The 26,597-nt window shown below is 49.2% G+C and overlaps 1 protein-coding gene across 1 annotated transcript in view; it reads left to right on the plus strand.

The window, feature by feature from the left end:
- Nucleotides 1–26,597, plus strand: part of IQCG (IQ motif containing G) — a 41,691-nt gene that overhangs the window by 3,246 nt on the left and 11,848 nt on the right. Inside the window, 5 exon segments of the mRNA XM_060242845.1 lie at nucleotides 5,230–5,377; nucleotides 8,995–9,242; nucleotides 12,194–12,322; nucleotides 14,007–14,088; nucleotides 23,515–23,676. Of these exon segments, the coding sequence (XP_060098828.1) occupies nucleotides 5,230–5,377; nucleotides 8,995–9,242; nucleotides 12,194–12,322; nucleotides 14,007–14,088; nucleotides 23,515–23,676 (769 nt within the window).

Raw genomic sequence — 26,597 nt, forward strand, 5'->3', positions numbered from 1 at the left:
TTTGAGCCTGCGGCCCCCAATGGAATTCTGTCAGAGTGCAGTGAGGGCAGCCACAAAATGGCTGCCGCAGGAGGTGGAACCAGCCACAAAATGGCTGCTGTAGCTTACCTTCAATAACGCAGTAAAGCTCCTTAAAGGTGCAACTTGGCTCCAGATTTTTAAAAAACATTTGTTTTTTTCCCCTTTATCCTACAAAAAGGTTTACCTTGTCAGGACCTATTCACAGCATCCCATTAAACAGGCTCTTAAAGTGGAAAAAGAAACTGATGTGTTAGGACCGAAACATATGGACAGAAGTAGACAGGAAAGCAATAGATCTAACCCTGGGCTTAAGAACATAAGAGAACATAAGAACATTAGAGAGAGGAGCCAGGTTGGATCAGCCCAATGTCCCCTGTGTTTTTATCCCACTGCATGGTTAGTTTTGAAGAAGGAAGAACTGGTTCTTATACCCCATTTTTGTCTTCCTTAAAGGAGCAGAGAGAAGTGGGGAATAGGAAGGAGGCTTTTGCCCAGCAAGGGTTCTGATTGGCTGTTGGAAATTTGTTTGGCTGTGCAGATTTTTAAATCCAAGCAGTAAGCCATGTTGGTCTGAAGCAGTCGAACAAAGTAGGAGTCAAGTCACACCTTTAAGACAAATAAAGTTTTATTCAGAACGTAAGCTTTCGTGTGCTCTGAATAAAATTTTGTTGGTCTTAAAGGTGAGACTTGACTCCTACTTTGTTCTACTGCTTCAGACCAACACGGCTGACCGCTGGGATTTAAAAATCTGCGCAGCCAAACAAATCTCCAACAGCCAGTCAGAACCCTTGCTGGGCAAAAGCCTTACCTGGCCCCGCCCACTTTCCAAAAACAGTTGGTGGGCACCGTTTTTTGGGCGCTACTGTCGTAGGGCAAGACGGGCTGGTGCTAGGGTTGCCAGCTTCCAGGGGAGGGCTGGAGATCTCCTGCTTTTACAACTGATCTCCAGCTGATAGAGATCAGCTTCCCTGGAGAAAATGGCTGTTCTGAAGGCTGGGCTCTAGGGCATTGTCCCCTCCCCTCCCCAAACCTCATCATCTCCCGGATCCATTCCCCAAAGTCTCCAGGTATTTCTCAACACTGATCTGGCAACCCTAGCTGGTGCGCCAGTGTCTGAGACTTGGAGGGGGTAGGGCGTGCAATTAAGCATTCCCTCACCTCTTTCCAAAAAGGTCATTATCTCCCCCTCTAATGAAATGGGGGGGGCATGTTGGGTTGTTCAAGACCACCCAGGGAGCCCATTTGGGCTGAACTGCATCCAGCCAATCTGGTTCTCATGCCAGGTTGATAGAAATAAAATCATTTTAACAGCCCCGGAATAATGGCCTGCAGAAACATGAGCCTCCGATCTATAAAGCAGCCTCTGGGAATGGATATGGGAAGAGGCGTCCATGTAATTAGCAAGGAGCTGTCCAGCTCTTCACACAAACCCCCTTCTACAAAACAGGCTCCAGTCTGTGCTATTTTTACTATGGAGAGAGGTTTTACAGCTCTCCAGCGACTGAGCCGTCCAAATCGGAAATAAGCAGAAAACCAACCCAAATATAAACAGTTCTTTTGGCTCCTCTCTCACTGAGTGGCACATGCCCACATTTTGGGCAGACCTTCTCCTCTTAAATACCTTCCAGCCCAAACTCATTTGTTATGAGGGCCGAATCTTAACATAAATGGGACCTTGTTAGGCTGAGCCATGTCGGGTTGGGCCGGGCCATGTGTGGACCTATTTAAGATTAGGTAGCAGAGATACACATTTTACACAGATAAACGCAAAGATTTTTTTTTTAAACTTAAAACATCCTTAAGATATTAGCACTAGGTCTTAAAGGTGCTTTCTTTGTATCTCTCTTGTGCGATCCAGGGAACTGGACAAAGGAAGCTCTGGCTCTTTCCTTCCTTCCCCAGGGGACCAGGAAGGGGAGGAGCCTCAGCCAATAGAAGTAAGAAGAAGAAGAAGGTATTGGATTTATATCCCGCCCTCCACTCCGAAGAGTCTCAGAGCGGCTCACAATCTCCTTTACCTTCCTCCCCCACAAAAGACACCCTGTGAGGTGGGTGGGGCTGAGAGGGCTCTCACAGCAGCTGCCCTTTCAAGGACAACCTCTGCCAGAGTTATGGCTGACCCAAGGCCATGCCAGCAGGTGCAAGTGGAGGAGTGGGGAATCAAACCCGGTTCTCCCAGATAAGAGTCCGCACACTTAACCACTACACCAAACTGACTCTCTAGAAGAGAGGCTTGGCTCAGTAGCTTTGCTGTGGAATTGAGAGCCTAGCAAACCAAGCTCCCCTCTTCCTCCCCTAGGGAGGAGCCTCAGCCAATGGATAAAGCAGAGACTTTGCTCTGTAGTTCCTTTGCGATGAAGGAAGCCTGGCAAAGCAAGCTGTGATGCAGAAGGAAGCGAGAGAGAGGGAGAAGGAAGCAGATGACAGCCGGTTGTCCGGGGGCCAGAGAGGAACCCTCCAGGGGCCTGATTCAGCCCCCGGGCCACATGTTTGACGACTCTGTTCCAGCCACTTCTGTTCTGGACAATGTGGGGCGAACTGCCTTTAGATTGAACTGAGCTTGCTGAATTAAAACAAATCAATTAAGTGCTCAAACTCCCCTGCAAACTCTACAGCTCAGTGGCTTCTGAGGCCCATTTTTCAAAATCTCAGGTTCCATCTAGGCGGGAGCAGTTATCAGTGGCTACCAAAACAGTCTTTTGGCACCTCTTGTAAAAGAAGGGTACAAGTAGACCTACGCTGAATCGAATCAGTCTGTCTCTCTGACTGACGTAGGGTTGCCAGTCCCCAGGTGTGTAAAACGAAGCAAAAACTGTGAAACAATTAACAAAAAACCTCAGTACACGAGTTAATAATCTTATTGCAAAATTTTTAAAGACCAAAACTTATTAACTAAATTGCACTTAAAGATATATAACACAAATCATAATATCAAAAATACATCCTAATTACGACGTCTCCGTGCTCGAGCACTGTGCACAAGTGATAGATGATAAGACGCATACAGTGGGATATGCCTCTCTGAGGAAGGGGTTTCCCCAGAAACAGAAGTAAAGGCGCGGTCCTGTCAGAGGCTTGCTGTATTCCCACTTCAACTTCACCTCTGGAAAGTTCTTGTATGAATACTGGAAGCCTGAAACTTGGCACGATTGAAAATAGCATTTTGAAAATATAGAAACCGTCCCTGTGGAACTATATCTGGAGCACCAGCGCTTTAACCCAGCCCGTTAGAACAGGTGAATCTTCGTGAGTTTTTTTGGAAACTGACGTCATTAAAAGGATTTGAATAAATGAAATAATTGGATTTTTGATAGAATTGCTTATTGTCACTTGATTGTAATTAGGATGTGTTTTTGATATTATGATTTCTTGTGTTATATATCTTTAAGTAAGTGCAATTTAGTTAACAAGTTTTCGTCTTTAAACTTTTGGTAACAAGATTATTACGTTGTGTACTGAGTTTTTTTCGTTAATTATTTCACAGTTCTTGCTTAGTTTTAGTCTCTCACTGTGATGATACTCTAGGCGTTCTAATCCCCAGGTGGGGGCAGGGGACCCCCCCAGTTTGGAGGCCCCCCCCTCCAGAAAGCGGGGAGGGAGAGTTTCTGCTGGGCACTCCATTATTCCCTATGAGACTATGGACTCCATTATTCCCTATGGAGACTGCTACCAGTGACGTACCGTCAAAGGCTGGTAGGGGGATTTCCCCTCCCAGACCGTCGTCGCGACACAGGCAAAGGACCTCTGTCTTCGCTGGATTTAACTTCAGCCCACTCAGCCTAAGCCAACCTGCCACGGCTTGCAACGCCCGGTCCAGATTTATAGGGACATCGTCAGTCCGGCCGTCCATCAAAAGATAGAGCTGGGTGTCATCAGCATACTGGTGACAACCCATACCATACCAAACCTTTAATGGCATAATAGATTCAGATAAAAATACACAGAATATAAAAATTTAAACATTGGAGATAAAATCAAGATAAAACCGAGCTTACAGATGCATTCAAACATGGTCAGAATTAAATTTAAGGATGTCAGCCAGAAATTTTGCCACAGCCTCACTAACCACCTCCTCCTCAGTATCACTCAATAAATAATAACAGGGTGGCAGAATAGACAAATCTGGAGAAAAAGAAAGCTTGCCAAATAAATCTTTACGGAGGTTATGGTATAAAGAACAATCAAGCAATATATGCTGGATTGAGTCAGGGGTATTTGCTCCACAGGAGCAAAGTCTGTCGGCTAAAGGGACTCACTGATATCTCCCTTGTAAAACTTTGGAGGGAAACGCGTTTAGTCTAGCCAACATAAATGCCCTGCGATGACTTGGAGTGGTTAGGTCTGATAGATAATTGGGCATTTTGCCACAAAAAGCATAAAGACCTAAGGAAGCTGGAGAGCAAATATAAGGGTCAGTTGGCCGTAATTTCGTATCCTCTGATTCCCATAGTCTCCGTTTAATACATCTGAAGATATATGACTCATCAGCGGTAGAAAAATCATCTACCTCTAACCCCAATTGATTGAGTTTAGACAGAAGCACTGCTGACCAGGATGAAATATATGGGTCTCTTTTCATACAATCAAGAAGGCTGTTGGGATCTGTTCTAAAATGAATTTTGAGCCAGAATTTAAACACTGCAACCCAGCCCATATCTCCGGGCAATCTGGGCAAGGGGGCGCATGTAGATGCTAAACAACATCGGGGAGAGGACCGCCCCCTGAGGCACCCCACAATTAAGTAAGTGTCTCTGGGATAGTTCTCCCCCAATCGCCACCCTTTGTCCTCGACCCTCAAGGAAGGAGGAAAGCCACTGCAAGGCTAGCTCCTGAATCCCTGCGTCGGCGAGGCAGCGGGTCAGCAACTGGAGGTCGACCATATCGAACGCAGCCGATAGGTCTAACAACAACAGTACCGCCAAACCACCTCGATCCAGATGCCTCTGGAGATCATCCATGAGGGCGACGAGCACTGTCTCCGTCCCATGGCCCGGGCGGAAGCCGGACTGGTATGGATCTAAGGTGGAAGCGTCATCCAGAAAACTCTGCAACTGCAACGCCACTGCGCTCTCTATAATTTTGCCCAAAAAGGGCAAATTTGTGACCGGCCGGTAATGCGCCAATTCGGCCGGATCTGATGTACCGACTGATACTCCCGATTCTGTTGTCTTCCCGCATGACTTCCGCTCTGTTTCTCTCTCTTCCTAGGGAAGGGCTGCTCAAGCGGCTGGGACCCCCGCTGCCCCCTGTGGATGTCGTGCGGGTGTATGCCGTGCTGGAGGACTGCGTTGACCAGCTGGCTGTCCTTGGACACATCATGCCGGTCTCAATGGACGGCAAGAGAAGCCTCTTCAGCGTAAGTGGCCTGCGGACTCTGAAGCACTGAGGAGGCGGAGAGGGTGTCCCTGCAGAGTCACTTCCCACCACTTCTGCTGGAACATGCCCTCTCCTTGCCTTGCTTCTTCCCCTGGCTATTCTGTCTCAATAGAGGCAGTTTAAAGAAGATAATATTGGATTTATATCCCGCCCTCCACTCCAAATCTCAGATACTCAGAGCAGCTCACAATCTTCTTTATCTTCCTCCCCCACAACAGACACCCTGTGAGGTGGGGGGGTGAGAGAACTCTGACAGAAGCTGCCCTTTCAAGGACAACCTCTGCCAGAGCTATGGCTGACCCAAGGTCATTCCAAGCAGGTGCAAGTGGAGGAGTGGGGAATCAAACCCGGTTCTCCTAGATAAGAGTCCCCACACTTAAGCACTACACCAAACTGGCTCTCTTTGGTGTAGAGCCAGTTTGGTGTCTGTCGAGTCCAGCCTCCTGTCTCACACAGTGGCCCAACGAAGCACAGAGGCCGAGGCCTTCCCCTGATGTTGCCTCCTGGCTCTGGGATTCAGAAGCTGATTGCCTCAGAACCTGGAGGTTCCCTTCAGTCACCACGGCTAGTAGTCAGGGCTGGCTCTTCCACTAGGCAAACTAGGTGCTTGCCTAAGGCGCCTGCCCTGGAGGGGTGCCAAATTAGACACCCCCATCTTTAAAAAAAAATCCTTCCCCTCCCTCCCCGAATTGCTGCTGCCTTCCCCCGTTGCCACTTCTCCTTCCTGTCTCCTTCCCTCCCCGAATCGCTGCTGCCTTCCCCCGTTGCCGCTTCTCCTTCCTGTTTCCTTCCCTCCCCGCCCCGAATCGCTGCTGCCTTCCCCCGTTGCCGCTTCTCCTTCCTGTCTCCTTCCCTCCCCGCCCCGAATCGCTGCTGCCTTCCCCCATTGCCGCTTCTCCTTCCTGTCTCCTTCCCTCCCCGCCCCGAATCACTGCTGCCTTCCCCTGTTGCCGCTTCTCCTTCCCTCCCCGCCCCGAATCGCTGCTGCCTTCCCCCATTGCCACTTCTCCTTCCTGTCTCCTTCCCTCCCCGCATCGCTGCTGCCTTCCCCCATTGCCGCTTCTCCTTCCCTCCCCGCCCCGAATCGCTGCTGCCTTCCCCCGTTGCCGCTTCTCCTTCCTGTCTCCTTCCCTCCCCGCCCCGAATCGCTGCTGCCTTCCCCCGTTGCCGCTTCTCGTTCCTGTCTCCTTCCCTCCCCGCCCCGAATCGCTGCTGCCTTCCCTCATTGCTGCTGCTTCTTCTTCCTGTCTCCTTCCCCTCCCCGCCCTGAATCAATGCTGTCTTCCCCCTTTGACGCTGCTTCTCCCCTCCGCTTGACAGAAGAGCAGATAGGTCTGTGAAGGGGAAGCAGGGGGAGTGGGGGGGGGGGGGTCAGCAGGAGCGGCAGGCGGCAAGGCTGCCTGGGACGCTGCGGGCTCTAAGGCCAGCCCTGCTAGTAGTAGATCTATCAGGAAGGTAAAAGCCAGTGCTTGGCTCTTGTCTGCTTCTTCCTCCCTCTCTCTTGCTTCCTTCTGCATCTCAGCTTGCTTTGCCAGGCTTGCTGAATCGCACAGGAGCTACAGAGCAAAGCCTCTGTTTTCTCCATTGGCTGAGGCTCCTCCCCTTCCTAGTCCCCTGGGAAGGAGAGGGGGGAAAGAGCCAGCGCTTCCTTTGACCAGTTCCCTGGATCCCATGGGAGAAATAGAATGAAAGCACCTTTAAGAACAATAAATGCTAATATTTTAAGCATGTTTTGTTTTAAGTATTTTTTTTTTAAATCTTTAGTCGTGTTTGTCTGTGTCCTTTAAAAAGTTCATATCTCTGCTAGCTAGTCTTAAATAAGTACACATATAGCTTGGCTCGACCCGGCCCATTCCAGCCCGAGAGGGTCTCATTTATGTCAGATCCGGCCCTCATAACAATTGAATGATGTTTATAATGTATAGACCAGGGGTGGCCAACGGTAGCGCTCCAGATGTTTTTTTGCCTACAACTCCCATCAGCCCCAGCCAGCTCGGCCAATGGCTGGGGCTGATGGGAGCTGTAGGCAAAAAAACATCTGGAGAGCTACCGTTGGCCGCCCCTGGTATAGATTGATGTTGATAAATAAATTAGGTGGACTACAACTGGGAAATGCACGGTCCTTTTGTGATTCACCTAGATTTACAGAAAGCACCAATTGGCAGAGGACTTTATTACCTTTTATGGCTCTCCAGACCAAATGGCCGAGCCGCACGGTTTTGCCACGTGACCAGTCTGCGTACTTAATCAACAAACTGCTAGCATTTCGGCCCGCAGTACCCGATCCGCTCGTCCGACGAAGTGTGCTTAGAGAGCGCATGAAAGCTGACGTTCGAAATAAAACTTTTGTTGGTCTTAAAGGTGCCACTGGACTCCTGCCTTGTTCACAAGAGATGAGTTCGACACCCCTGCTCTAGGGCATAAAACAGGAGGCACTGGGGGAGTGGCAGGCGGGTGGGAGGTAGTTGTGAATGTCCTGCTTTGTGCAGGGGGGTGGCCTAGACCAGCCGCTCGGGAGCCACATGTGGCTCTTTCACACACGTCGCGTGGCTCTCGAAGCCCCCACTGACCCGTCGGCCGGCTTGGAGATGGCATTTGATTATGTAAACTGCTTTTGCCTAACCAGCTGGCAGCGTGGCGGATGCGTTTAAAGTTGCTTTCTTTCCCCCTCCCCCTTTCCTTACTTTATTGTGGCTCTCCAACATCTAGCGCAAGGGTGGACAAGCTTGCTTAACGTAACAGCCGCACGGAATAAACGTCAGGTGTTTGAGAGCCAGGAAGAGAGGGAGGAAGAAAAATAGATGGGAGAGGTGGAGGTGGAATGAAAGCAGCTTTATCTTTAAATGCATTCTCTAAGCCATCAACCAGTTGGCTTGGAGAAGTGATTTAAAGAGAGGAATATCTTCTCTAAGCCAGCCAATGGGTCTGGGTGGGGGTGGGGGTGAGAGCCACACAACATGTGTGAAAGCCACGGTTTGGCCACCCCTGATCGAGCATTTATTCTTAGAATCATAGAGCTGGAAGGGACCTTCAAGGTCAACTAGTCCAACCTCCTGCGCAATGCAGGAAACTCACAAACACTTCCCCCTAAATTCACAGGATCTTCATTGCTGTCAGATGGCCATCTGGCCTCTGTTGAAAAACCTCCAAGGAAGGAGAGCCCACGACCTCCCGAGGAAGCCTGTTCCACTGAGGAACCGCTCAATCGGTCTGGAAGTTCTTCCTAATGTTGAGCCAGAAACTATTTTGCTTTAATTTCAACCCATTGGTCCTACCTTCCAGGGCAACAGAAAGCAATTCCACACCATCCTCTATGGGACAGCCCTTCAAGTACTTGAAGATGGTGATCCTATCACCTCTCAGCCGCCTCCTCTTCAGGCTAAACATCCCCAGCTCCTTCAGCGTTTCCTCATAGGACTTGGTCTCCAGACCCCTCACCATCTTCGTCGCCCTCCTCTGGACCCGTTCCAGCTTGTCTATATCCTTCTTAAAATATGATGCCCAAAACTAGGTTACATTAAGCTAGTTTGGCCACCCCTGGCCTAAACCCTCGAGGTCTGTTTCCCTCGTTCACAGCCATCTCCCCTCCTTTCTTAGGTCGACGGCAGGCACATCAACGAGATTCTTGGCAACCAGAAAGATCTGGGCGCCAAATACCATCAGCTGATGGATTCCCGGGCTGAGAGCCAGGCGAAGATCCCCACCGAGCTCGGCAAGATCACTGAACTCAGCCGGCAGCTGCAGGAGACGAGCGGCGAGCTAAAGAAAACCAGCCAGCTGTTCAGCATGTCTGCGAAGGAAATGACTTTGCCTCTGGACCACCTCAAGAAGGTCCAGGCTGACAGGTGAGGCCGAGCCAGAGGGCTGAGGGGCTCTAAGTACAGGGGTGTCAAACTCATTTGTTATGAGGGCCGAATCTGATGTAAACGAGACCTTGCTGGGCCGGGCCATGTGTGTTCCTATTTAATATTAGGTAGCAAAGATATAAACTTTATAAAGGACACAGACAAAGACAACTAAAGTTTTTTTAAAAAAAACAAAACTTAAAATAAGACACGATTAAGACATTAGCACTTGTTAATGGTGCTGCCTTTTTATCTCTCCCACGCAATCCAGGGAACTCGGCAAAAGAAGCTCTGGCTCTTTCCTTCCTTTCCCAGGAGACCGGGATGGGGAGGAGCCTCAGCCAATAGAAGGAAGAGAGGCATGGCTCAGTAGCTCTGCTGTGCAATTGAGAGGGTCTGGCAAAGCAAGCTCTGCCTCCCCAAGGGAAAAGCCTCAGCCAATGAGGAAAACAGAAGTTTAGCTCTGTAGCTCCTGCATGGCTGAGCAAGCCTTGCAAAGCAAGGCGTTACGCAGAAGGAAGCAAGAGAGAGGAAGAAGGAAGCAGATGACAGCTAGGCCTGGTTCAGCCCCCGGGCCGCATGTTTGACACCCCTGTTCTAAGAGATGGGCATCACCTGATACCCCACCACAGATTCCCCCTCCCCGAGACCAAGGGGAAAAACCACACCAAGGAAAACTTCCCTTTCTCACAATACAAGAACTTGTGGGCACTCAATGAAAATGCTGAGCAGTAGGCTCAAAACAGATAAAAAGAAGTCCTGCTTCAACTTTAAAGCCCTATATGGCCTAGGACCTGCCTACCTTAGGGACCGTCTCTCCCCATATGTTCCCCAGAGAGTACTGAGATCGGGATCTCAAAATCTGCTTGTTATCCCCGGGCCAAAGGAGGCCCGCCTGAAATCCACCAGGGACAGGGCCTTCTCTGTAACGGCTCCTTTCTGGTGGAACCAGCTGCCGGAAGAGGTGAGGGCCCTGCGGGACCTTGGCCAATTCCGCAGGGCCTGTAAGACAGCCCTCTTCCGGCTGGCTTATAACTAACTGGCATTGGAAACTGAGTGTAGTTTTGATAGACCGCTGTTATATGTTTTGTTATTTTACTGTTTTAACTGTGTAAGATGTTTTAAATTCAAAATTTATGTTAGATTTTATATGCTGTGAGCCGCCCTGAGCCACTTCGGTGGGAAGGGCGGGATATAAATTGCAATAAACTTGAAAAGAGTAATTAACATGTGGAATTCACTGCTGTAGGAAATGGTGGCAGCTACAAGCATAGACAGATTTAAGTGGGGACTGGATAAAAATCTGTAACAGTGGTCCAACAGTGGCTATTGGCCACAAGGTATAGATGGAACTCTGTCAGGGGCAATGATGCTCTGTATTCTTGGTGTTGCGGGGGGGGAACAGTGGGAGGGTTTCTGGAGTTCTGGCCCCACTGGTGGACCTCCTGATGGCACCTGGGTTTTGGCCACTGTGTGACACAGTGTGTTGGAATGGATGGGTCATTGGCCTGATCCAACATGGCTTCTCTTATGTTCTTATGTGACTCAGAGTGTTGGATTGGAGGGGCCACTGGCCTGATCCAACATGGCTTCTCTTAAGTTCTTATGCGACACAGAGTGTTGGACTGGAGGGGCCATTGGCCTGCTCCAACATGGCTTCTCTTATGTTCTTATGTGACACACAGTGTTGCACTGGAGGGGCCACTGGCCTGATCCAACAGGGCTTCTCTGTGGTCTCATAACCCAGATAACACCACTGGCATAACCTGCATAGTTATCAGGAAAATTATCAAGGCAGCTGTATAATGAACTACTCCTAGTGTTGCCAGCTTTCCTTTGTTTCTTTGTTCAATAAAAGCTCTATGGATTAATGCCTTGAGCAGTGCAACGGTCTGAAATTTCATTTATACTCTCTATCCATTTCTCCAAAGACAAAAGGAGTTAAAAAAAAAAACATCCCCTGCAACATCCAAAGTTCTGTTAGGATTCTGATCTAAGAACAGGCTGGGTCCACCCTGCTTAGATTAGAATTGTAGGAATTCACCCATCATGGTAGAATGAGGAAGAATCTCAGAGTCTCAAAGTGGCTCACAACCTCCTTTATCTTCCTCCCCCACAACAGGCACCCTGTGAGGTGGGTGGGGCTGAGAGGGCTCTGACAGAAGTTGCCCTTTCAAGGACAACTCTTGCGAGAGCTATGGCTGACCCAAGGCCATTCCAGCAGCTGCAAGTGAAAGAGTGGCGAATCCAACCCGGTTCTCCTAGATAAGTGTCCACACACTTAACCACTACACCAAACTGGCTCTCTGTGACATCTTAACGATGAAATGATATCTTAAGGTAGACTATAGAGCACATTCCAATAAAATATGAGAGGTTGTATCTGTTTTAGCAAGGGACCAAGAGCCCATTCTGCCAGAATAGTGGAGATGCAAAAAGTGGCCTCTAGTAACCTCTGTCAGATGGGCATTCATTCTAGCAAGAATAAAAGCCCCAAGAAGACCAGTTATTGGGATGTTCGGTGTGTCCCTGTCTGCTCTGGGAAGAGAGTTGCCAATGTCCTTGCAGGGCCTGGAGACCACCCCAGAATTATACCAGATCCCCGACAAGAGATTGGTTCCCCTGGGGAAAATGGCTGCTTTGGAGGGTGGAGTTTATTACGTGTCCCTGCTGAAGTCCCTCCCTTCTGCAAGCTCCACCCCCATGATCTCCAGGACCTTCCCAACCCAGAGTTGGCAACCCCACCCAGAAGGCCTGCAGGAATGCTGGAAAGAGCCCAGAGTTAGAAACTGAACCTCAGAAGGCAGCGAAAGGCCTGACTAGGGCACAGGTGGTTCTCGTGGGACATTCTCCGGCCGATCCTAAGGATTTAAGGGCTTGGGGGAGGCAGGCAGCCTCAGCAAATGACTGGCAAACCCCCTTTTTTCATTGGGTGAATCCATCCCGGGCAGGCAATACACCAGCGACGTCATCGAAGAGACGATGGACGAGCTGCTGACCCTGGGGACGTTCCAGACCCTGCTGAGAGCCGTCAACGCCGAGAAGCAAAAGAAGATCCAGCTGCAGGACCTCGTCCTCAGGTTGGTTTTGTATCTCGGGTGCTGCCTCGGGCTGTGCCTGCCACACCCCCGACTTGAATTTGATTCTTGGACGTGTAAGAATGAGACGTTGTTTGAGAGTGGAAGATGTGGAAATGTAAGAATCAGAAGTGTAAGAATGAAGATGTGAAAGCGTAAGAATGAATAAGATGTGGAAGTGGAAGAATGAGACGTTTGAGAGTGGAAGATGTGGAAGTGGAAGAATGAGACGTTTGAGAGTGGAAGATGTGGAAGTGGAAGAATGAAGATGTGGAAGCATAAGAATGAATAAGATGTGTAAGTGTAAGAACGAGACGTTGTTTGAGAGTGGAAGATGTGGAAGTGGAAGAATGAGACGTTCTTTGAGAGTGGAAGATTTGGAAGTGGAAGAATGAGATGTTGTTTGAAAGTGGAAGATGTGGAAGTGTAAGAATGAGACGTTTGAGAGTGGAAGATGTGGAAGTGTAAGAATGAGACGTTTGAGAGTGGAAGATGTGGACGTGGAAGAATGAAGATGTGGAAGCATAAGAATGAATAAGATGTGGAAGTGGAAGAAGGAGACGTTGTTTGAGAGTGGAAGATGTGGAAGTGTAAGAATGAGATGTTTGAGAGTGGAAGATGTGGAAGTGTAAGAATGAAGATGTGAAAGCGTAAGAATGAATAAGATGTGGAAGTGGAAGAATAAGACGTTTGAGAGTGGAAGATGTGGAAGTGGAAGAATGAGACGTTTGAGAGTGGAAGATGTGGAAGTGGAAGAATGAGACGTTGTTTGAGAGTGGAAGATGTGGAAGTGTAAGAATGAGACGTTTGAGAGTGGAAGATGTGGAAGTGTAAGAATGAGACGTTTGAAAGTGGAAGATGTGGACGTGGAAGAATGAAGATGTGGAAGCATAAGAATGAATAAGATGTGTAAGTGTAAGAATGAGACGTTGTTTGAGAGTGGAAGATGTGGAAGGGGAAGAATGAGATGTTGTTTGAAAGTGGAAGATGTGGAAGTGTAAGAATGAGACGTTTGAGAGTGGAAGATGTGGAAGTGGAAGAATGAAGATGTGGAAGCATAAGAATGAATAAGATGTGGAAGTCTAAGAATGAGACGTTTGAGAGTGGAAGATGTGGAAGTGGAAGAATGAGAAGTGTAAGAATGAAGATGTGGAAACGTAAGAATGAATAAGTTGTGGAAGTGTAAGAATAAGATGTTCTTTGAGAGTGGAAGGGCTCGCCTTCCTTGGAGGTTTTTCAACAGAGGCTAGATGGCCATCTGACAGCAATGAAGATCCTGTGAATTTAGGGGGAGGTGTTTGTGAGTTTCCTGCATTGTGCAGGGGGTTGGACTAGATGACCCTGGAGGTCCCTTCCAACACTAGGATTCTATGTATTATAGATTGAATAAGCAATGGCTTAGATCAGGGGTGGCCAATGGTAGCTCTCCCAGATGTTTTTTGCCTACAACTCCCATCAGCCCAAGCCAGCACAAAATAGCCACTCGTTTGCTGGTCTGTTTTCTTTTCTAATTCCGGCAAGACAGCCCAGTCGAGTCTTCCTTTGTTCCAAGAGATTGCAGGTGTTGTTTTCTTTCTTTCTTTCTTTCTTTCTTTCTTTCTTTCTTTCTTTCTTTCTTTCTTTCTTTCTTTCTTTCTTTCTTTCTTTCTTTCTTTCTTTCTTTCTTTCTTTCTTTCTTTCTTTCTAGGGAGGAGATAGGAAGAAAGAAAATAAAGGCTCTCCAGAAACAGATTAGCGATGTTCGGAAGGAAAAGGAATTTGAACTCCAGGTGAGCCAGAAACTGTAATTGTCCACAACCGCCTTGATTTCCTGATTTTTTAAAAAGCTCCCACAAATCCCAGGAGATTGTGGAGCATCAAAAACTACGCAGTAGCCAAAGTACACAAACAAGGGCCACAACTGGGACCTCTTCCCAACTCCCCAGGTTTATTTTTGGCTGTTCACATGAAAAGCCAACCTATACAAGGATCAAAACTACATCTCATAGCAAACAGATCTAGGTGGGCAGGCATGTCGGCCTGAGGTTTGAATTCAGTGGCGTCTTTAAGACCCACAAAGTTTTATTCGAGGCATACTTGTGCGTAAGAGGTGTTTTTGCCTACTTCCTGTTGCAAAAATAAATCCTAGAGCCCAGTGACATTTTAAAGACTGGTGGGGGCCGGGGTCGTCAAGTTGCCATTGAGTTATGGTGACCCTTGTAGGATTTTTCAAGGCCAGAGAGGGACAGAGGTGGTTTGCTTTTACCTTCCCCTCCACCGTGAGAGAAGTGAAATAATGAAATGAGTAACCATGCAACAGGTGTATTAGCCATTGTTAAAACGCAGAAGCAGAACATATGAAGCTGCCTTCTACTGACTCAGACCCTTGGTCCATCAAAGTCGGCATTGTCTTCTCAGACTGGCAGCAGCTATCCAGGGTCCCAAGCTGAGGATTTTCACGTCTGCTTGCCTGGACCCTTTTTGGAGATGCCAGGGATTGAACCTGGGACCACCTGCTTACCAAGCAGATGCTCTACCACTGAGCCACCGTCCCTCCCCTAACTACTGTAGTAAAAGAAATTACATGGTTGAACAGGCCATGACAACAGTAGAGATGAACAGCAATAGAGACTAATAAGTAGCAAGTACGCAGGCGTAACGAATATTAACTGACACACCCTACTTCGGAGAAAGGTACATTTAAATGCACATGCAATGTATGTAGCGGGAGGGATACATATCAAGGAGGGAGTATAAAGTAGGCGGTCGAGTAGGCTATACCTTCCGAGTACCTCAGCCTATGGGGAGAGGAGGGGGGACTCATCGGCCGGGAGTAGAGGATAAAAGGGCATGTATGGAACTGATCAGAGAGTTCGTTGCAAAGCGACTCCCCTCTTTCTTGATATCAATAAAGTTGTATATTTTAAAGGAGACTCACGACTGACAGCTCTTTTCTTTGAATCTCCTGGAGGGGCCGGGAGAGGCGGACACGGACACTTTTTATGGGGTGGCTTGCCATTTCCTTCCCCAGTCCTCTACGCTTTCCCCCCAGCAAGCTGCGTACTCATTTGACCGACCTCGGAAGGATGGGAGGCTGAGTCAACCTTGGGCTGGCTACTTGAACCAGCTTTCGCTGGGATAGAACTCAGGTCGTGAGCAGAGAGTTCAGATCACAGTACTACAGTACTGCTGCTTTACCACTCTGCACCATGGAGCTCTTACTAAGTGCAAGGAAAAGGAAAGGGAAAGGTCTACCTGTGCAAGCACCAGTCGTTTCCGACTCTGGGGTGACGTTGCTTTCACAACGTTTTCACGGCAGACTTTTGACGGGGTGGTTTGCCATTGCCTTCCCCAGTCATCTACACTTTCCACCTCAGCAAGCTGGGGACTCATTTTACCGACCTCGGAAGGCTGGAAGGCTGAGTCAACCTTGGGCTGGCTACCTGAATCCAGCTTCCGCCGGGGATCGAACTCAGGTCGTGAGCAGAGAGTTCAGATCACAGTACTGCTGCTTCACCACTCTGCGCCACGGGGCCGTTGTGGAGGGGGGGGGTGTGGGAAGGTAAAGGAGATTGTGAGCCGCTCTGAGATTCAGAGTGAAGGACGGGATATAAATCCAATATTTTCTTCTTTAACCAGGGCCCACCCTGCTTAGTTTCCAAGATCTGATGAGATCGGACTAGCTAGCCTGAGCCGTCTAGGTCACGCGTGGCAGCATTTGGAGGTGGTTTTGCTGTTGCCTGCTCTTCGTAGCAACCCTGGATTTCCCTGGTGGTCTCCCCTCCAAGCGCTAACCGGGGCCGACCTTGCTTAGTTTGAGATCTGATGAGATCACACCAGCCTGCGCCACTCAAGTCAGGGCAGGTATCTAAGTACCATTAACAAAATGTTTCCCCCCTATGAATTATAGAGCAGCTTTGTGAATGGGAGACTGAGACTGGGGAAAACCTAAGTGCGGGATCAGGGCTCTTTGTTTTTTGTTATAAGTCCACGTGTTGGCCCCAATCCATACACTGCTTTGGAGACCTTAATAATCACTCACGTGTGGTTTGGCACTCTGAACTTCATTCTGGTTAATGTCACCCAGACTCTGAAGTACTCTTTGCACGTATTAGTGCAAAGCGCTGTATTAGTTTTCCAAAACTCAAGAGTTGAGTCTCTATGCTAGCCAGCCTCATGAAGGTTAAGTTAGTGGTACTTTTGTGGCGCAGAGCGGTAAAGCTGCAGTACTGCGGTCGGAGCCCTCTGCTCACGATCTGAGTTCGATCCTGGCGGAAGCTAGTTCAGGTAGCTAGCTCCAGGTCGACTCAGCCTTCCATCCTTCCGAGGTCGGTCAAAGGAGTCTCCAGCTTGCTGGGGGGGAAGCGTAGATGACTGGGGAAGGCAAGGGCAAACCACCGCATAAAAAGTCTGCTGTGAAAACGTTGTGAAAGCAACGTCACCCCAGAGTCGGAAACAACTGGTGCTTGCACAGGGGACTACCTTGACCTTTTTACTTTTGTGTACTTCTAATACCTCAAGAATCATTGCCTGACTGTTGTCCCCCGCCCAGTGGCCATAAGATGAATTTATTCTACAGTAATGCTTTTGACATTATTATTATTATTAACTTCTATCCCGCCCTCTCCGCAAGTGGACTCAGGGTGGCTAACAGTCAGTTCAACATCTATAATTGCAATTTAAAACCAACAAAATACAATTAAAACCGTTTTATGGTGCTGTACGATATAGGCGGGATCGTTCTTATCGGATAGTGACCCTATCACGATTGTAGCTCCTCAGTGATGTACGGTGGCAGTCCTCTCATGATTTTGTTGGAGCAAGAATCTACATAAACCCAGTCTGACAGCTACAGTATGACAGCTGGTGATCTAGCTACCAGGCTAGGTCACAGTGACCTGATCAGCAGACCGGCTTGAGCCGGCAGAAGCCAAGTGATGCAATCTGCTGAGTCAGCACGGCCAGGATTGGCTGCTTGGACTATATATGATCTGTGTGTGCATCACACAGGTCTCTCCCTGTGAGATGGTGGTTAGGCGAAGCACTTTGTCCGTGGAGGTGATATTGTATAGACTGCACAAGAGAGCACTTGTTGTGTATATATGTTAATACACCTTTTGGCACTAGTTGCACGTGTCTGCCTGGTTTTCTTTCCTGAAGCCCTGTGTCGGGCAAGTCATCTCCCTCACTCTGCTACTCCCGCTCCGACAGGGTTATGGGCCCAGGGCGGTTCCGCTGCGCGGAGGAGAGAGTTGAGAGTTGAGCTGACTGTGAGGTTGGAAAGAGCCGGAGGCGAGGAACGCCGGTGAAGGACACAGAAGCACCACCGTTCTCTGTTTGAGAGCCAGAGGGACGTCGGCAGCCAGCCGTGAGGAGGAGTCGGCACGATGGCTCAGCAACAGCTTGGAGTAGCCGTTGAGAAGCTCACCTCAGCCAACTACGCGGTGTGGAGCCTGAGAATGCAACACTACCTCAAGCGTGAAGGGCAATGGCTGTTCGTGAGTAACCCCCCTGCTGACTTATCTCCTGCCGAGACTGTGTTATCGGATAAGGCACTGGCCAACATAGTGCTGTCTATAGGAGATGACCAGCTGGTTTATGTGCGAGGGAAGGACACTCCCAAGGCTGCCTGGGACGCGTTGAGTGCGGTGCATGTTAGCACCACTGCTGGTTCCCTCATGGCCTTGACAAGGAGGATGTTCCGCACCGTTATGCCGGCTGGAGGGTGTGTGAAAGATCACATCAAACGGCTAACGGACTGTTTCGTTGAGCTGGAGGCAAGAGGCAAGACTGTAGCTCCAGACGACAGAGTGTACATTTTGCTGTCGTCGTTGCCACCTGAGTACACTCCCCTGATAACTTCTCTGGAGACGGTGGACGTAGCGACCCTGACCATGGAATACGTCTGTGCCCACCTGCTTGACTTCCAAGAGAGAATTGCGGCCGTGAGCTGTCCGGGGGTGTCGGCCGGGCAGCGTGCTGTTATCGGTGTGTCCGGGAAGACAGCCAAGAATGAGCCAGCTTTTGCTGCTGGCAGGCGTCCGAAGGTGGAGGAAGTGGAGCCGACTGCGTTTGCAGTCCGTCGCTGCTATGGATGCGGGTCGTCGCAGCACCTGCTCCGAGCTTGCCCTGAGAGGGAGAAGAGGCGGGGGCGTGTGCGGCGAGAGCGGAGGACCGCCAGCCCGTGTGAGGAAGCAACCCGGCTGGTCACGTCTGCAGTAGAGAGCACAGGGTCTGCTTGGATTTTAGACTCCGGGGCAACGAGCCATCTCTGCTGCGAGAAGGAGTTGTTGAAAAACATTGACAGTCCTGAGCATAAGTATGTGAGACTGGCTGATGGGACCACTGCCAATTCTGTTTGCTCAGGCAATGTGGAATTTCCTGCACTGAAATGTATGTTGCAAAATGTGTTGTATGTACCCTCACTGCAGTCTAACCTGTTGAGTGTTAGCACACTGTTTGACCAGGGATACCAGGTGAGATTTGAGAAAACCTGCTGCAAAATCCTGGGAGGTGGGGGAAAGTTGCTTGTGACAGGAAAGAGGGAAGGTAAACTGTATGTGGTCCAGAGTGATTGTGCCCAGGTGGCTCAGGTGTCGAATGAGCCTGTGCACAATAATTGTATACATTTGCTCCATAGGAGACTTGGGCACTGCGGATTTAGGGCGTTAAAGAAAACCCTGGAGCTTGTGCCTAGTTTGAAAGTAAATCCTTGCAAATGTTACTTGGATTGCCAGGTCTGCAAGAAGACCAAAAGCAAGGCGTGTGCTGTTGCTAAAGAAAGCTCAAGGGAAAGCACACGAGCCCTGGAACTAGTCCATTTAGACGTTATTGGCCCATTGCCAAAGAGTCTGTCGGGGAGGAGATACTGCTTGGTGGCCACCGACGACCACACGAGGTACGCGTGGGTTTTCACCATGGTGCATAAGTCTGAGGTGTATAAGACATTCACCAAGTGGGTCAAAGCAGTGGAGAGACAATTAGGGGTTAATCTCCTGGCTGTACAAACCGACAGAGGGGGGGAATTCTTATCTAACCAGATGAAACGTTGGCTGGAGAACAAGGGCATCGCCCACCGTCTGACGAACCCGGCAACGCCCCGAGAAAATGGGCATGGGGCTGTATTGCAGAATGTGATGTATTGCATGTTAGAGGATGCACAACTGCCAATGACCTATTGGGCAGAAACCATACATGCAGCTATTTTTTTGCAAAATAGGGTTTGGTGTAATACTGTGAAAAATGTGCCTTACAGGTTACTGTTGAACAAGACCCCAGATTTGAGTTCTTTAAAAGTCTTTGGGTCACGGGCTCGGGTTGGCATCCACTCCACGAGTAGCGGGGAGGGGGATGTCCGGGCAGAGAGCCTAATTTTTCTGGGCTACAAGCCAAGGGCCAGGTGTTATCGTTTCTGCAATAGCAAAAGCAAGATAACACTTAGTAAGAGTGCCCAGTTCAATGAAGAAAGCAGCTGGCCAAGGTTGCACTCCTCGCAGAAACAATTTGTCCTGCTGCCAAGTAGCGATAACGATGTTGGAGCGCAGCCCAGAACTCCAGCCCAGGAGGTGGCACCCAGTGGGGCTGGAGAAGGTGAGCCGAATGCTGGCACAGAGCCTGACGAGCAGAGTCAGGAGGCAGAGCCTCAAACGCAGGAACTGGAGGTAAAGTGTGAGAGTCAGGAGGTTCAACACCCAATTACAGGGGCAGAGCAACCAGCCCAGGAGGTGGGAACAGAGCAACCCGAAGAAGACAAAGCTGGTCCAAGCACAGGGCCACGGGTGTCTGCCAGGTCCACCAAAGGCCAACGTCCCGCTAGGTACAAGTGTCCCTATGTCACTCTGACTGTCAATCCAGACCCACCCGGATTTGAGGAAATGTTAAAAGAAAAGGCTAAGAAATGGAAAGCCTGGGTGGCAGAGTGCGAGGCAAGGGAGAAGGAGGCTGAAGCCAAGCGTCTGAAAGAGCTGGCTGAACAGGAACACGATGATGTGTTTTACAATCATGATGAGTTCCTGAACGAATTCCGGAAAGGGTTCCGAGCTACGTAAATATGAACTGTAATGTTGCTGGTGGACATGTATGTAAACTGCGTAAAGTGTTTTGGTGCACTGGGTTTAAATAGATTAGGAGGTGTGTTGGAGCAAGAATCTACATAAACCCAGTCTGACAGCTACAGTATGACAGCTGGTGATCTAGCTACCAGGCTAGGTCACAGTGACCTGATCAGCAGACCGGCTTGAGCCGGCAGAAGCCAAGTGATGCAATCTGCTGAGTCAGCACGGCCAGGATTGGCTGCTTGGACTATATATGATCTGTGTGTGCATCACACAGGTCTCTCCCTGTGAGATGGTGGTTAGGCGAAGCACTTTGTCCGTGGAGGTGATATTGTATAGACTGCACAAGAGAGCACTTGTTGTGTATATATGTTAATACACCTTTTGGCACTAGTTGCACGTGTCTGCCTGGTTTTCTTTCCTGAAGCCCTGTGTCGGGCAAGTCATCTCCCTCACTCTGCTACTCCCGCTCCGACAGATTTAGGGGTTGAAGACCTGCCAAAACAGTTCAGCTTTGCAGGCCCTGCGGAATTGAGAGAGATCCCGCAGGGCCCTTATGGCCTCCGGGAGAGCATTCCACATTTCTGGTGCTGCCACCGAGAAGGCCCTAGCCCTTGTGGAACACAGCCTGCCCTTCTTTGGTCCGGGGATGGACAGTAGGTTTTGTGTCCCTGAACGCCGTGCTCTCTGGGGAACATGCGGAGAAAAGGGCTTTAAAGGTCAATACCATAGGACATTCTAATAAATTTTTTTGCACAATGCAGGAATGCTTTGCAGAGTCCATAACTTCACAACAGACCCAACGGAACTGCTACTGCTGCAGTGAATTCAGTTTGGAAGCTTGCTCGCTCCGTTCAATGAGCACATTCAAACAGAATGTAGTTTAGTTTATAGATCCCAGTAGGCAGCCGTGTTGGTCTGAAGCAACAGAACAAAGCAGTAGAGAAGTGCACCTTTAAGACCAACTAAGTTTTATTTAGAACAGAAGCTAAATTACATTATATTATATATTACAATATATTATAGCATTGGAAAAAGTGCAGAAAAGGGCAACTAGAATGATTAAAGGGTTGGAACACTTTCCCTATGAAGGAAGGTTGAAACGCTTGGGACTCTTTAGCTTGGAGAAACGTCGACTGCGGGGTGACATGATAGAGGTTTACAAGATAATGCATGGGATGGAGAAAGTAGAGAAAGATAGTCCTTTTCTCCCTTTCTCACACTACAGGAACTCATGGGCATTCAATGAAATTGCTGAGCACTCGGGTTAGAACGGATAAAAGGAAGTCCTTCTTCACCCAAAGGGTGATTAACATATGGAATTCACTGCCACAGGAGGTGATGGAGGTAGACAGCTTCAAGAGGGGGTTAGATAAAAATATGGAGCAGAAGTCCAGTGGCTATTAGCCACAGTGTGTATATATATATGTGTGTGTATATATATATATACACAATTTTTTTGGCCACAGTGTGACACAGAGTGATGGACTAGAGGGGCCATTGGCCTGATCCAACAAGGCTTCTCTTATGTTCTTATGTGACACAGAGTGTTGGACTGGATGGGACACTGGTCTGATCCAACATGGCTTCTCTTATGTTCTTATGTGACTCAGAGTGTTGGACTGGAGGGGCCATTGGCCTGATCCAACATGGCTTCTCTTATGTTCTTATGTGACACAGAGTGTTGGACTGGATGGGCCACTGGTCTGATCCAACATGGCTTCTCTTATGTTCTTATGTGACACAGAGTGTTGGACTGGATGGGCCACTGGTCTGATCCAACATGGCTTCTCTTATGCTCTTATGTGACACAGAGTGTTGGACTGGATGGGACACTGGTCTGATCCAACATGGCTTCTCTTATGTTCTTATGTGACACAGAGTGTTGGACTGGATGGGACACTGGTCTGATCCAACATGGCTTCTCTTATGTGACTCAGAGTGTTGGACTGGAGGGGCCATTGGCCTGATCCAACAAGGCTTCTCTTATGTTCTTATGTGACACAGAGTGTTGGACTGGATGGGCCACTGGTCAGATCCAACATGGCTTCTCTTATGTTCTTATGTGACACAGAATGTTGGACTGGATGGGACACTGGTCTGATCCAACATAGCTTCTCTTATGTTCTTATCTAACTCAGAGTGTTGGACTGGGTGGGCCATTGGCCTGATCCAACATGGCTTCTCTCATGTTCTAATGTGACACAGAGTGTTGGACTGGATGGGCCATTGGCCTGATCCAACATGGCTTCTCTTATGTTCCTATGTGACACAGAGTGTTGGATTGAATGGGCCATTGGCCTGATCCAACAGGGCTTCTCTCATGTTCTTATGTGACACAGAGTGTTGGAGTGGGTGGGCCATTGGCCTGATCCAATAGGGCTTCTCTCATGTTCTTATGTGACACAGAGTGTTGGACTGGAGGGGCCATTGGCCTGATCCAACATGGCTTCTCTTATGTGACACAGAGTGTTGGACTGGAGGGGCCACTGGCCTGATCCAACATGGCTTCTCTTATGTTCTTATGTGACACAGAGTGTTGGATTGGATGGGCCATTGGCCTGATCCAACAGGGCTTCTCTCATGTTCTTATGTGACACAGAGTGTTGGACTGGATGGGCCATTGGCCTGATCCAACATGGCTTCTCTTATGTTCCTATGTGACACAGAGTGTTGGACTGGCTGGGCCATTGGCCTGATCCAACATGGCTTCTCTTGTGTTCTTATGTGACACAGAGTGTTGGACTGGAGGGGCCATTGGCCTGATCCAACATGGCTTCTCTTGTGTTCTTTTGTGACACAGAGTGTTGGACTGGAGGGGCCATTGGCCTGATCCAAAATGGCTTCTCTTATGTTCTTATAAGCTTTCATATGCTCTTAAGCAGACTTCATCATCTGCTTAAGAGCATATGAAAGCTTAACATTCTAAATAAAACTCAGTCGGTCTTAAAGGTGAACTTGTCTACTGCTTTGTTCTGTAGTTTAGTTTAGTTTAAACTTCTTCGATTTCTCTCCCGCCCTCCCCACGGAAGCAGGTTCAGAGCTTCGTGCAGAAACTGGTGCAGGGGCGCAAGTCCACCTGCAGCCATGCCAGGCATATTAGGAGAGCGGGGAGGATGCGCCAAGAAGCCATGAGGCTCTCACTTCTCTCTTGTCCCCCAGAACCGGGACGAGATGATCGCGTACCTCAAGGACCAGCTCCAAGAGATGAAGGCGAAGACCGACATGGAGAACCGGTACGTCAAGAAGGACGCGGAGCTGCAGATGGCTCAGACGCAGCAGAAGTGTTCCGACGCTGAGAACGACCTACAGAACGAAGCGGAGGTGAGCGGCTTGGCCCGGTGGGAACGACTAAGAGGTCACTTGGGCAGTCGTCTAGAGCAGGAGTGTCGAACTCAATTGTGACGAGGGCCGGATCTGACTTAAATGAGACCTTGCCGGGCCGGGCCGTTTCGGGCTGGGCCATGCGTGTACCTATTTAAGATTAGGTAGCAGAAATATAAACTTTTTCAAGGCCACAGACGAACACAACTGAAGGGTTGTTTTTTTTTAAACTTTAAATAGAACATGCTTAAAACATTAGCACTCGTTCGTCTTAAAGGTGCTTTCTTTGTATTTCTTCCGGGGATCCAGGGAACTGGGCAAAGGAAGCTCTGGCTCTTTCCCTCCCTCCCCCAGGGGACTAGGAAGGGGAGGAGCCTCAGCCAATGGAGAAAACCGAGGCTTTGCTCTGTAGCTCCTGTGCGATTGAGCAAGCCTGGCAAAGCAAGCTGCGATGCAGAAGGAAGCAAGAGAGAGGGAGAAGGAAGCAGACAAGAGCCAGTTGCTTGGGGGCCTGACAGGAGCCTTCTGGGGGCCTGATTCGGCCCCCGAGCCACATGTTTGACACTCCTGGTCTAGAGGGCCGATTTTTACATGCATTGGAAGGCTTGTGATTGGATATTGTACTATTCCTCTAAGGGCGGGCTTTCCTCTGCTACGGGGGCTTTTCCTGGATGCAAGATGGTCTGCTCTCATTCCTTCTGTGCCAGCGAGCGCAAGGTTGACTCGCCCATCGCATTCCATACGTCCCTGTGCTTCAACTATGGTCATCAGGCAGCCATCTGTGGTGTCTCCCACCGCTGAGAGAGCTGGCATGGTGTAGCAGTTAAGAGGTGAGGGCTGGAGAACCGGGTTTGATTTCTCCCACTCCTCCTCCATATGAAGCCAGCTGGGTGATCTTGGGCCAGTCACAAGTTCTCTCAGCCTCACCTACCTCACAAGGGGCCTGCTGTGGGGAAAGGAAGGGAAGAGGATTGTAAATCGCTTCAAGAGTCCCTCAGATAGCGAAGGGAAAGGAAAGGTGCCCTGTGCAAGCACCAGTCGTTTCCAACTCTGGGGTGACGTTGCTTTCACAACGTTTTCACGGCAGACTTTTAACGGGGTGTTTTGCCATTGCCTTCCGCAGTCATCTACCCTTCACCCCCAGCAAGCTGGGGACTCATTGAACCGACCTCAGAAGGATGGAAGGCTGTCCCTCGAGGCGGCTACCTGAAAACCCGGCTTCCGCTGGGACTGAACTCAGGTCGTGAGCATAGCTTAGGACTGAAGTACTGCAGCTTTAACACTGCGCCACGGGGCTCTTCCACAGATAGTGAAGAGTGGGGTATAAAAACCAACTCTTTTTCACTTTGACATAAATGTATTTTTTTTTTTTTTTTAAAGGTAGTCCCCTGTGCAAGCACCAGTCGTTTGCGACTCTGGGGTGATGTCGCTTCACATTTTCACAGCAGACTTTTTATGGGGTGGTTTGCCATTGCCTTCCTCAGTCATTTACACTTTCCCCCCAGCAAGCTGGGTACTCATTTGACTAACCTCGGAAGGATGAGAGGCTGAGTCAACCTGGAGCCGGCTACCTGAATCCAGCTTCCGCCAGGATCGAACTCAGGTTGTGAGCAGAGCTTAGGACTGCAGTACTGCAGCTTTACCACTCTGCGCCACGGGGCTCTTGCAGTTGTATTTTACATAATTGTATTTTATCTATCGTTGTAAATCGCCCAGAGCCCGGCACTAGCTGGGACTGAGCAATTCATTAAATAGAAGACATTAAAACAAACAAACAAATAAATGTGTTCCATCCTCCTTGAAGAGCCTGGGTCTTTTCCATTGTAGCTCCAGCTGTGTGTGTGTGTGCCCTGCTTGGAGACTGTCAGAAGGTGCATTTCCCAACTTTTTTAATGGGGAGGGGTTGAACGGCAGGCTTATTTTAAGGGCCGGGGGAGGAGTGATTGATTTGGGGGTTGATGTTTAATCTTTTGTTTTCAACTGAAAATGTTTTCAACTGTTCCCAATAAAGAAAGAAAGAAATCGCAAGCCAAGGGACTGGAAATAGATCCAGATGTTGGTAATGGTAGAAAAGGGCAAGAGTCCAGTAGCTCCTTAGGAAAGGAAAGGCCCCCTGTGCAAGCACCAGTCGTTTTCGACTCTGGAGTGACGTTGCTCTCACAATGTTTTCATGGCAGACTATTTATGGGGTGGTTTGCCATTGCCTTCCCCAGTCAACCATGCTTCCCCCCCCCCCCCAGCAAGCTGGGTACTCATTTGACCGACCTCGGAAGGACGGAAGGCTGAGTTGACCTCGAGCCGGCTACCTGAAAACCCAGCTTCTGCCGGGGATTGAACCCAGGTTGTGAGCAGAGCTTAGGACTGCAGTGCTGCAGCTTTAACACTCTGCGCCACGGGGCTCTTTTTTTAGTAAATAGTTCCTTAAAGACTAGCAAAATTTGTGGCGGACAGGAGCTGCTCACTTCTTCCGATACCAAGAGTCTGATTCAGGTATGCACATGATGTCCATAATTTTGCACGGCAGACAGACGTTTGGTGGGTCTTGCTGGATTCTCCCCTCCCCTGCACCTTCCCTGATTGCTTTTCACACTGCCTGCCAAGAAAGTCAGATCCCCAAGGCAGGTGGATGTGCAGATGGCAACCACCATTTATTCAAGAGACCACCTCGTCAGCAGGCAATTTATTGGCTGCCCAGTTTTTTGACCTGAGAGGCAAAAGAACTTGGGATAACTGAGGACTTTTTGGGATGACTTTCTAATCTTAGAAATTGGATACCGTCACTTTAATGGTTTCTTTGATGCTTAGACGCAGGGCTTTTTTTTGTAGCAGGAACTCCTTTGCATCTTAGGCAACACACCCCTGATGTAGCCAATCCTCCAAGAGCTTAGAGGGCTCTTAGCACAGGGCCTACTGTAAGCTCC

This window comes from Heteronotia binoei, chromosome 6 (genome assembly GCF_032191835.1).
Source record: "Heteronotia binoei isolate CCM8104 ecotype False Entrance Well chromosome 6, APGP_CSIRO_Hbin_v1, whole genome shotgun sequence".
NCBI classification, from domain to species: domain Eukaryota; kingdom Metazoa; phylum Chordata; class Lepidosauria; order Squamata; family Gekkonidae; genus Heteronotia; species Heteronotia binoei.